This window comes from Tamandua tetradactyla, chromosome 18 (assembly GCF_023851605.1).
Source record: "Tamandua tetradactyla isolate mTamTet1 chromosome 18, mTamTet1.pri, whole genome shotgun sequence".
In the NCBI taxonomy this organism is placed as follows: domain Eukaryota; kingdom Metazoa; phylum Chordata; class Mammalia; order Pilosa; family Myrmecophagidae; genus Tamandua; species Tamandua tetradactyla.
In genome coordinates, this window is record NC_135344.1 from 76,968,090 (window position 1) to 76,980,677 (window position 12,588).

Genomic DNA, 12,588 nt, shown 5'->3' on the forward strand with positions numbered 1-12,588 from the left:
CACATTTAGATGGGTCTTGTTTTTTAATCCATTCTGCCAGTCTATGTCTTTTGATTGGGGTGTTTAATCCATTAACATTGAATGTTATTACTGCACAGGTAGTACTTTCTTCTACTATTTTGCCTTCTGGATTTTATCTGTCATATCTAATTTTCCTTCTTTTTACCTTTACTCATAGTCTTCCTTTCTACCCTCTTCTCCACACCTCTCTCTTCTGTCTTTTTGTATCTGTCTCTAGTGCTCCCTTTAGTATTTCTTGCAGAGCTGGTCTGTTGGTCACAAATTCTCTCGGTGATTTCTTTGTCTGAAAATGTTTTAATTTCTCCCTCATTTTTGATGGACAGTTTTGCTGGATATAGAATTCTTGGTTGACAGTTTTTCTGGTTTAGTATCATCCCACTGTCTTATTGCCTCCATGGTTTCTGCTGAGAAATCTATGTCTTATTGGTATTCCTTTGTATGAGATGGCTTGTTTTTCTCTTGCTGCTTCCAAGATTCTCTCTTTCTCTTTGATGTCTGACATTCTGATTAGTAAGTGTCTGGGAGTACATCTATTTGGATCTATTCTCTTTCAGGTACACTGCACTTCTTGGATCTGTAATTTTAAGTGTTTCATAACAGTTGGGAAATTTTCAGTGATAATTTCCTCCGTTAGTTTTCTCCTCCTTTTCCCTTCTCTTCTCCTTCCGGGACACCCACAACACATATATTCGTGCACTTCATGTTGTCATTCAATTTCCTGAGTCCCTGCTCATATTTTTCCATTTTTTTCCCTATAGTTTCTGTTTCTTGCTGGATTTCAGATGTTCTATCCTCCAGTTCACTAATCCTATGTTCTGTCTCTCGAAATCTACCATTGTAGGTTTCCATTGTTTTTTTCATCTCTTCTACTGTGCCTTTCATTCCCATAAGTTCTGTGATTTGTTTTTTCAGACTTTTGATTTCTTCTTTTTGTTTATTCCTTGCCTTCTTTAATTCCTCCCTCAATTCATTGATTTGGTTTTTGATGAGGTTTTCCATGTCTGTTCGTATATTCTGAATTAAATGTTTCAGCTGCTGTATCTCATTTGAATATTTGTTTTGTTCCTTTAACTGGGCCATATCTTCAATTTTCTAGTGTGATTTGTTAGTTTTTGCTGGTGTCTAAGCATTTAATTACCTTAATTAGTTTATTCTGGAGATTGCTTGTACTTTTACCTAGGGTTTTCTTGCTGGATGAATTTGTTTTCTATCTGTTCTTTGACATTCAGTTCAGCTTTATCTGGACCTCTAGCTTAAGTTTTGTTTAACAGAGGAGAATTTTTCAGTTCTTGTTTTCTTGTTTCTTGCCCTGCTTGTATGGTGCCTTTTCCCCCACACATTTAGGAGCATCTACTTAGGTATTATAGACCCAGCTGGATTTTCCCAGACCAAACTGGCCTCCTATCAGGAGGAAAGAGTTACTGTGTTGGTTTTCCCCAAGGGTAAGACCCAGCAGGTTGAAAGACTTTCCTGTGAGGTCTCTGGGCTCTGTTTTTCTTATCCTTCCCAGTATGTGGTACTTGTCTGCTGCGGGTCCCACCAGCATAAGATGATGCGGTACCTTTAACTTTGGCTGGGGGCGTGGTGGAGTCAGAGGAGAGGTTGTAGGCTGGTTTTAATGGCTTCAAATGACCAAGCCCTGGTGTCTGAATTCCTTGAGGGAGGGATTCCATCTGAGTTAGACTTCACCCCTCCCCTGGGGAAGGCACAGGCTCCAGAGAAGCCCTCAGACGAGTTTGTTTCTGCCTATGTCTGGGGCAGTTGCAGCCTGAGGAGCCCTGCCGCTGTATCCAAAGGCAGGCAAACCTTTGTAGAAACACAGCCACAAAAACCTCTGTTTCCTTCTTTTTTTTTTTTTTTCCTTTTTCCGTCATCCCTATCCCCTTGGTGCCAGGGCAAAAATGAGCGACCTCCGCTTTGACCAGGTTCACCTGAGCTGGGGGCCTATTTTTAGCGGTCAGAATTTGTTAATTAATTCCACAGTTGGTGTTTGGTTGGGCTCAGCCCCTGCTGCTGGTAAAGTGTCTTTTCTTTCCCCTCTGGGAAGCAGCCTGTAGGGGAGGGGCACCGGCCGCCGCGGCTTGGGGAACTCACGGTTCTGACGGGGCTCGCAGCCCATCCAACTGGTCCAGACTGGGATACAGTGTGTGTCCGGTCACTGATGTGGCCCCAGGAGCTGTTCTGTACTGTGTCTGGTTATTTAGTAGTTGTTCTGGAGGACGAACTAAAATGCGCACGTTGTTAAGCTGCCATCTTGGCCCGAAAGTCAAGCAATTGTTCTTTTTTTTTTCAAGTGTCAAAATTACATACAAACCCAAACATTCTTAACATACAAACATTCCATACATGGTGTGTAGTCAATGGCTCACAATATCTTCACATAGTTGTATATTTATTCATCACCATGATCATGTTTTTAGAACATTTGCATCACTCCAGAAAAAGAAATAAAAAGAAAAACCTCATACATACCATATGTCTTACTCCTCCCTCTCATTGATGACTAGTATTTCCATCTACCCAGTATATTTTAACCTTTGTTACCCCTATTTATTTTTTATTCATATTTTTTACTCCTCTGTCCATACCCTAGAGAAAGGCAGCATTAAAGCAGAAGGTTTTCATAGTTATATTGTAAGTGTTATATCTTCATACAATCATCCTCAAGAAACAGGACTACTGGAGCACAGCTCTATAGGTACTTCCTAAAGGGAGATCTTAAGGTTGAAAGGAAAAGCAGGAGAGAGTGGTCTGCAATAGTGAAGAAATGGAGATTATCAGTAAAGGTAAATAAAAGCAAAATGCAAAACCCAATAGTATTGTGTCTTCAATATAAAACTCTACTCTTTAATTCCTGTAAAAGTTAGATTGAATAAGAAAGCCACATTTCAGTTTTCATAATTGGGAGAGTCATATTTCCTGATAACCCAAGTGCAAAGTATAAAGAGATAGCGTGGGATGAAGGCAATATTAAGAGGGGAAACGGAGGGATATGGGAGCAGAGAACATATAGGCTATTGAAGTTGGTTGGTATCTTTTCAGATTAGTAGGTTTTAGACATACTTGTGTAATACAAACACCAGAGTAACCACAAAGTATTTTAAAAATATACAGAAACGGAAATGAGAGATGGATCAGACATCACAAAAGATGAACAATACCAAAACGGTTAATAAAGGAAAAGAGCAAGAAAAAAGATATGGCTTAGCAAAACCAAAGGACTGGATTGTCCATGATGGCTCTGGCAGAGTTCTCACCTGCCATACTGGAGACCCGTGTTCGATTCCCAGTGCCTGCCCATGTGGAAAAAAAAAACAAAACTGAAGGACAAGACTGAAGTCAGTACTGCCTTTACAGTAATAACCGGGAATGTTTATGGATTAACTCCCTAATGAGAAGATTCCAGTTGGCAAACGGAGAGACAAGCATGATTCAACTATATGTTGTTTATAGGAGGGTCACCTTAGATTCATCAGTGGTAGTCCCTGTGCCTGCTTTCATGATCATGGGTGATAAGGAATCAGGGCTTGATTCTGGAAAGGGAACAATGCAAATAGGTTAGAGGTAACAGGATGGAAAAAGATTTTCTTAGTAAATAGTAACCAAAGGAGAGCTGGGGTGACTATACTAATTAGGGACAGAATAGACTTTAAGTAAAAAATGTTGCATTCAACAAAGAACAACACTATATATTAATAGAAGATTAATAAAAGGGGCAATCCACCAAGAAGAAATAATCATAAATTTTTTTTTTTTTTATTAACGGAAAGAAAGAAAAAAAAAAGAAATTAACACAACATTTAGAAATCATACCGTTCTACATATGCACTCAGTAACTCTTAACATCATCACATAGATGCATGATCATCGTTTCTTAGTACATTTGCATCAGTTTAGAGGAACTAGCAACACAACAGAAAAAGATATAAAATGTTAATATAGAGAAAAGAAATAAAAGTAGTAATAATAGTAAAAAACAAAAAACAAAAAAACCCTATAGCTCAGATGCAGCTTCATTCAGTGTTTTAACATGATTACTTTACAATTAGGTGTTATTGTGCTGTCCATTTTTGAGTTTTTGTATCTAGTCCTGTTGCGCAGTCTGTATCCCTTCCACTCCAATTACCCATTATCTTACCCTGTTTCTAACTACTGCTGGACTCTGTTACCAATGACATATTTCAAGTTTATTCTCGAATGTCCGTTCACATCAGTGGGACCATACAGTATTTGTCCTTTAGTTTTTGGCTGGACTCACTCAGCATAATATTCTCTAGGTCCATCCATGTTATTACATGCTTCATAAGTTTATCTTGTCTTAAAGCTGCATGATATTCCATTGTATGTATATACCACAGTTTATTTAGCCATTCTTCTGTTGATGGAGATTTTGGCTGTTTCCATCTCTTTGCAATTGTAAATAATGCTGCTATAAACATTGGTGTGCAAATGTCCGTTTGTGTCTTTGCCCTTATGTCCTTTGAGTAGATACCCAGCATGGTATTGCTGGGTCGTATGGCAATTCTATATTCAGCTTTTTGAGGAACCGCCAAACTGCCTTCCACAGTGGTTACACCATTTGACATTCCCACCAACAGTGGATAAGTGTGCCTCTTTCTCCGCATCCTCTCCAGCACTTGTCATTTTCTGTTTTGTTGATAATGGCCATTCTGGTGGGTGTGAGATGATATCTCATTGTGATTTTGATTTGCATTTCTCTAATGGCCAGGGACATTGAACATCTCTTCATGTGCCTCTTGGCCATCTGTATTTCCTCTTCTGATAGGTGTCTGTTCAAGTCTTTTTCCCATTTTGTAATTCGGTTGGCTGTCTTTTTGTTGTTGAGTTGAACAATCTCTTTATAAATTCTGAATACTAGACCTTTATCTGATATGTCATTTCCAAATATTATCTCCCATTGTGTAGGCTGTCTTTCTACTTTCTTGATGAAGTTCTTTGATGCACAAAAGTGTTTAATTTTGAGGAGCTCCCATTTATTTATTTCTTTCTTCAGTGCGCTTGCTTTAGGTTTAAGGTCCATAAAAACACCTCCAGTTGTAAGATTCATAAGATATCTCCCTACATTTTCCCCTAACTGTTTTATGGTCTTAGACCTAATGTTTAGATCTTTGATCCATTTTGAGTTAACTTTTGTATAAGGTGTGAGATGCGGGTCTTCTTTCATTCTTTTGCATATGGATATCCAGTTCTCTAGGCACCATTTATTGAAGAGACTGTTCTGTCCCAGGTGAGTTGGCTTGACTGCCTTATCAAAGATCAAATGTCCATAGATGAGAGGGTCTATATCTGAGCACTCTATTCGATTCCGTTGGTCGATATATCTATCTTTATGCCAATACCATGCTGTTTTGACCACTGTGGCTTCATAATATGCCTTAAAGTCTGACATCGCGAGACCTTCAGCTTCGTTTTTTTTCCTCAAGATGTTTTTAGCAATTCGGGGCAACCTGCCCTTCCAGATAAATTTGCTTATTGGTTTTTCTAATTCTGAAAAATAAGTTGTTGGGATTTTGATTGGTATTACATTGAATCTGTAGATCAGTTTAGGTAGGATTGACATTTTAATTATATTTAGTCTTCCAATCCATGAACACGGTATGCCCTTCCATCTATTTAGGTCTTCTGTGATTTCTTTTATCAGTTTTTTGTAGTTTTCTTTATATAGGTTTTTTGTCTCTTTAGTTAAATTTATTCCTAAGTATTTTATTCTTTTAGTTGCGATTGTAAATGGGATTCGTTTCTTGATTTCCGCCTCAGCTTGTTCATTACTAGTGTATAGAAAAGCTACAGATTTTTGAATGTTGATCTTGTAGCCTACTTCTTTGCTGTACTCATTTATTAGCTCTAGTAGTTTTGTTGTGGATTTTTCCGGGTTTTTGACGTATAGTATCATATCGTCCGCAAATAGTGATAGTTTTACTTCTTCCTTTCCAGTTTTGATGCCTTCTATTTCTTTTTCTTGTCTAATTGCTTTGGCTAGAACTTCCAACACAATGTTGAATAATAGTGGTGATAGTGGACATCCTTATCTTGTTCCTGATCTTAGGGGGAAAGTTTTCAATTTTTCCCCATTGAGGATGATATTAGCTGTGGGTTTTTCATATATCCCCTCTATCATTTTAAGGAAGTTCCCTTGTATTCCTATCTTTGAAGTGTTTTCAACAGGAAAGGATGTTGAATCTTGTCAAATGCCTTGTCTGCATCAATTGAGATGATCATGTGATTTTTCTGCTTTGATTTGTTGATGTGGTTTATTACATTAATTGATTTTCTTATGTTGAACCATCCTTGCATACCTGGGATGAATCCTACTTGGTCATGATGTATAATTCTTTTAATGTGTTGTTGGATACGATTTGCTAGAATTTTATTGAGGATTTTTGCATCTATATTCATTAGAGAGATTGGTCTGTAGTTTTCTTTTTTTGTAATATCTTTGCCTGGTTTTGGTATGAGGGTGATGTTGGCTTCATAGAATGAATTAGGTAGTTTTCCCTCCACTTCAATTTTTTTGAAGAGTTTGAGGAGAGTTGGTACTAATTCTTTCTGGAGTGTTTGGTAGAATTCACATGTGAAGCCGTCTGGTCCTGGACTTTTCTTTTTAGGGAGCTTTTGAATGACTAATTCAATCTCTTTACTTGTGATTGGTTTGTTGAGGTCGTCTATTTCTTCTTGAGTCAAAGTTGGTTGTTCATGTCTTTCCAGGAACCCGTCCATTTCCTCTAAATTGTTGTATTTATTAGCGTAAAGTTGTTCATAGTATCCTGTTATTACCTCCTTTATTTCTGTGAGGTCAGTAGTTATGTCTCCACTTCCATTTCTGATCTTATTTATTTGCATCCTCTCTCTTCTTCTTTTTGTCAGTCTTGCTAAGGGCCCATCAATCTTATTGATTTTTCATAGAACCAACTTCTGGTCTTATTGATTTTCTCTATTGTTTTCATGTTTTCAATTTCATTTATTTCTGCTCTAATCTTTGTTATTTCTTTCCTTTTGCTTGCTTTGGGATTAGTTTGCTGTTCTTTCTCCAGTTCTTCCAAGTGGACAGTTAATTCCTGCATTTTTGCCTTTTCTTCTTTTCTGATAAAGGCATTTAGGGCAAAAAATTTCCCTCTTAGCACTGCCTTTGCTGCGTCCCGTAAGTTTTGATATGTTGCATTTTTATTTTCATTCGCCTCTAGGTATTTACTAATTTCTCTTGCAATTTCTTCTTTGACCCACTTGTTTAAGAGTGTGTTGTTGAGCCTCCACATATTTGTGAATTTTCTGGCACTCCGCCTATTATTGATTTCCAACTTCATTCCTTTATGATCCGAGAAAGTGTTGTGTATGATTTCAATCTTTTTAAATTTGTTAAGACTTACTTTGTGACCCAGCATATGGTCTGTCTTTGAGAATGATCCATGAGCACTTGAAAAAAAGGTGTATCCTGTTGTTGTGGGATTTAATGTCCTACAAATGTCTGTTAAGTCTAGCTCATTCATAGTAATATTCAGATTCTCTATTTCTTTATTGATCCTCTGTGTAGATGTTCTGTCCATTGATGAGAGTGGTGAATTGAAGTCTCCAGCTATTATTGTATATGTGTCTATTTCCCTTTTCAGTGTTTGCAGTATATTCCTCACATATTTTGTGGCATTCTGGTTCGGTGCGTAAATATTTATGATTGTTATGTCTTCTTGTTTAATTGTTCCTTTTATTAGTATATAGTGTCCTTCTTTGTCTCTTTTAACTGTTTTACATTTGAAGTCTAATTTGTTGTATATTAGTATAGCCACTCCTGCTCTTTTCTGGTTGTTATTTACATGAAATATCTTTTCCCAACCTCTCACTTTCAACCTATATTTATCTTTGGGTCTAAGATGTGTTTTCTGTAGACAGCATATAGAAGGATCCTGTTTTTTAATCCATTCCGCCAGTCTATGTCTTTTGATTGGGGAATTCAGTCCATTAACATTTAGTGTTATTACTGTTTGGATAATATTTTCCTCTACCATTTTGCCTTTTTTATTATATATATCGTATCTGACTTTTCTGCTTTCTACACTCTTCTCCATACCTCTCTCTTCTGTCTTTTCGTATCTGACTCTAGTGCTTCCTTTAGTATTTCTTGCAGAGCTGGTCTCTTGGTCACAAATTCTCTCAGTGACTTTTTGTTTGAGAATGTTTTAATTTCTCCCTCATTTTTGAAGGACAATTTTGCTGGATATAGGAGTCTTGGTTGGCGCTTTTTCTCTTTTAGTAACTTAAATATATCATCCCACTGTCTTCTAGCTTCCATGGTTTCTGCTGAGAAATCTACACATGGTCTTATTGGGTTTCCCTTGTATGTGATGGATTGCTTCTCTGTCGCTGCTTTCAAGATCCTCTCTTTCTCTTTGACCTCTGACATTCTAACTAATAAGTGTCTTGGGGAACGCCTATTTGGGTCTAATCTCTTTGGGGTGCGCTGCACTTCTTGGATCTGTAATTTTAGGTTTTTCATAAGAATTGGGAAATTTTCAGTGATAATTTCTTCCATTAGTTTTTCTCCTCCTTTTCCCTTCTCTTCTCCTTCTGGGACACCCACAACACGTATATTTGTGCGGTTCATGTTGTCCTTGAGTTCCCTGATACCCTGTTCGAATTTTTCCATTCTTTTCCGGATAGTTTCTGTTTCTTTTTGGAATTCAGATATTCCATCATCCAAATCACTAATTCTATCTTCTGTCTCTTTAAATCTATCGTTGTAGGTATCCATTGTTTTTTCCACCTTTTCTACTTTATCCTTCACTTCCATAAGCTCTGTGATTTGTTTTTTCAGTTTTTCTATTTCTTCTTTTTGATCAGCCCATGTCTTCTTCATGTCCTCCCTCAATTTATTGATTTCGTTTTTGAAGAGGTTTTCCATTTCTGTTCGTATATTCAGCATTAGTTGTTTCAGCTCCTGTATCTCATTTGAACTATTGGTTTGTTCCTTTGACTGGGCCATATTTTCAATTTTCTGAGCGTGATCCGTTATGTTCTGCTGGCGTCTGGGCATTTAGTCAGATTTCCCTGAATGTTGGACCCCACAGGTTGAAAGATTTTTCTGTGAAATCTCTGGGTTCTGTTTTTCTTATCCTGCCCAGTAGGTGGCGCTCGTGGCACACGTTTGTCTATGGGATCCACCAGTAAAAGTTGCTGTGGGTCCTTTATCTCTGGAAAACTCTCGCCGTAGGGGAGGTTTGGCAGCCGAAGCGTCTTGGAAGAGTGCCAGCCGGCCCGGGGGTCCGAACGCGGGGAGGGTCACCGGCCACCGCAGCCCGTCAGAGCGCCCGACTGAATTTCCTAGTCGGCCCGGGGCGCCAAGCGTGGCGGGAGGGCACCAGCTGCCGCAGCCCGGGAGAGTGCACTGTTCCCAGCCGGACCGGGGAGTCACGTGTTTGGAAGTGACCCCCTGGTCACCGTTCTCTGCAGTCTGGGAATTTTTGACCCAACTCTCTCAGTTGGTCCGGGGGGTCTCGCGTCGTGGGGACGCCAGCCGCTGCGGCCCATGGGACCGCCTGCCCAATTCTGCCAGCTGGCCTGGGATGGAGGAAGGGAGGGACTCCGGCCGCTTGCCGTCCCGCTCAGAAAAGCCCGCATCCATCGGTGATCTCACCGGAGCTGGTTCTCCCAGACAGTCAGCCGTTCCAGGATTGGGTACGCCGTCCCTTTGATCTCCGTCGTGGCTCCGGGAGCTGCTCTGTATTGTCTCCACTCCCCCAGTAGCTGTTCTGGAGGAGGAAAGGTGAGGGTGGCAAGACCGTCGAGGCTGGTGGCGGAGGAGCCGGTGAAGGCGGAAGAGGGCACCGTGGTGGTTGGAGAGCCGCCGGAGCAGGAGGAGGCAATAATCATAAATTTTTATGCATCTAACTGTGATTTTCCCACATACATGAGGCAAACACTGGCAAATCAGAAAGGAGATATAGACACCTCTACAGTAATACTTGGAGACTTCGGTACACCACTCTCATCAAGGTAGAACATCTTGACAGAGGATCAGTATGGAAACAAAGAACTTGAATAATATAAATAAACTAGACCTAATAGACATATACTATTTTTCATGTAATTTCAAGGGCTTCATAGAACTCAGGGTTAATTATGTGTTTACCTGAGGAAGATTGAGTCACAAGATAAATAACACTATTCCGAAAAGTAAGAATCCTGAGTTAATATTAAATGCTCTACTTTTCCCCACTGAAAATGTTATCCTGTATCCATTCTCATTTTTTCTCTGAAGCTGTTAATGTGGGGCTGTTGGGATTCCAAAGGATAGTTTTTATCCGTTGAGTCTCTGAGAGCAGAGGCCCTTTCTTTCCTTGGGACCATGAACTAGACTGGCTGTTTTGGTTGCAGTTGGCCCTTGTCCTGCTCCCACTTTGCTGAAGTGCCAGGAGAAGGCTTAGAGTGGGCAACAGATGGGCAGTCTAGGTGTAGCTTATGCTCTTTTGATTTAGCTCATGCCTTCAGAGTTCTTTGTAATTCTAGTGTTTGAAACAGGGTCCTTTGCTGCATAGGTTGCCACTATCCCTAAACTCCCTGCTAGTTGCCCCTGGTGTTCTCTGCTCGTTCACCTCCAGCTCTTGAGGCATTTTAGTTTAGGGCCTTTGGCCTCGAGATGTCAGGGCTAATGTGAGTATGCTCACATTCGTTTCCCCAGCGTGAACTCTGAGGGGCTCAGCAGGTGACCATCTGTCCCTGTTTGCCTTGACTGTGGTATTTCCTGGGATGTGGGACTTTTGTTTCTAACACTGGGACAGTACTGGGCAAACTGAGATGAATGGACACTGTAGCAGGCATTTGCATGAAGTATTTGTAGAGAAACTGGATTAGTCTGAATGTTCCACATGAATTTCCAGAGTTTGTGAGTACACTAACTCAGATGTACCAAACTCTTTAAAGCTAAAATTAATTTGAATCTCTTAAAAACATGAAGCTTATGTTACAAAGTCCCTTTGGCAAGTTAGGGCTAGTAGTAGGTGATAAAATCAATCACTCTAGGACATCCACAAACTTGGGTATTTAGCAGTTTAAGTGCATCAATTCTGTGAGTGAAAGCTTTCACATACTTTCATCAATTTTGTTTCCTTGGTATTTTTTTTCCTAACTAGTAGAGTTATATTTGTGTGTTAGTGTTTAATTAGGCTTTAGTGTAATATAATTATGCAAACTTTCTCTCTTTTAAGCTGAAGCATTGGCTATGATTGAACAAGATGAACAAGAATTTAATAAAGAGCATCAGTTTATGCAGGTTAGTAATTATTTGCATGAATGAATGTTTAATTTGATCTTTCTATTAATTTAAAAGTAGGTAAACTGTTGATTTCTCATGGAACAGATATAGTGAGTATCATTTTCTCATTTTAAGACAATTTCTGCTTTTTTTCCTTCATATTCTAAATTGTTAATTCAAAAGTACTGACATACTGAAATATGTCCATGGCCTTTACCTGTGTTTTAAAATGAGATAGTCATATTTGTCTTTTGGTGAAAATGTACTGCTTTCTAAAGATTCTAATTTGTGACAGTGTTTGATTAAGAGTATATTAAGACAATTCTTAAATATTTGAAAATGAATCTCTCCTTAACTTTATTATCTTTAGGTGTTTTAGCTTGAATTTATCTAATTAATTACAAAAATTAATTAAAATAAAAATAACTTTGTTTTGCATATTAGAATACAAAAAGAAAGCTCTTTTTTTCTGGGAAAAAAATGAATAACTTTCTTTCTCCCTAGGAAGAAAATATTGATGGCCAGAACACTTCAGTTGCACTGGGGGATACATCCTGGGGGTTGTCAATTAATAACAACCTTTTAAGGAAATCATTTAGCACATCAGAATTGGACAAAAATGATGCCAGTTATTTACGTCTGTCTTTAGGAGAGTTCTTTGCTCAGAGATCTGAAGCTCTTGGTTGCCTTGGTGGTGATAAGAGTGTAAAAAGAGTAAGTATGATATGTGCGAGAAGAGGTTAAAGCCACCAGGTTTTATATTTTGAATATCATGACACATAGCAGAGCATGATATCTTAAAAGCAAGGAATAGGTTGTGATAATATAATGGGTAAAAGCTTAGGGTTTACAATCAGTGAGATTCTAGTTGCAGTTCAGGGTCTACCTTTTAATCAGTTCCGTGGTACTGGATACATTTTTAAACTGTTCTATGTCCTTAGTTTCCACATTCTAAAATCAGATGTTATTTTGTGGGGTTTCCTAAGAACTAAATGTGATAGTGCCCAACAAATGGTAAGTTCTTAATATCTGTTAATTGTTCTTGATATTTTTATATCATTGGTTGGCAGGAATGATTCTAATACTAATTTTCTTAACCTGTTGTCTAAAAAGATAATTTGAAATATAGAAGTGTTTTGGTTTAATAAAATGTAATTACATGTAAAAATAAAAAGTGCAATTGATTTAGATAGCGACAAGTGCTATGGAGAATGAATGAGAAGGAGCTTTAGTGGTGGTGGGCAGAGAGACATCTGAGGGGATGGCATTTGAACTGAGTCGTAATTGACATGAAGGATGCAGCCACC

The 12,588-nt window shown here is 38.6% G+C and overlaps 1 protein-coding gene across 4 annotated transcripts in view; it reads left to right on the forward strand.

Moving 5' to 3' along the window:
- The window catches only part of CEP192 (centrosomal protein 192), a 163,939-nt gene that overhangs the window by 34,633 nt on the left and 116,718 nt on the right, over positions 1–12,588 (forward strand). For all 4 annotated transcript variants that reach the window (XM_077136051.1, XM_077136052.1, XM_077136053.1 and 1 more), the window contains 2 exons: positions 11,235–11,299; positions 11,786–11,995. In XM_077136051.1, coding sequence (XP_076992166.1) covers positions 11,235–11,299; positions 11,786–11,995 — 275 coding nt within the window. The remainder of the gene's footprint in view (positions 1–11,234; positions 11,300–11,785; positions 11,996–12,588) is intronic.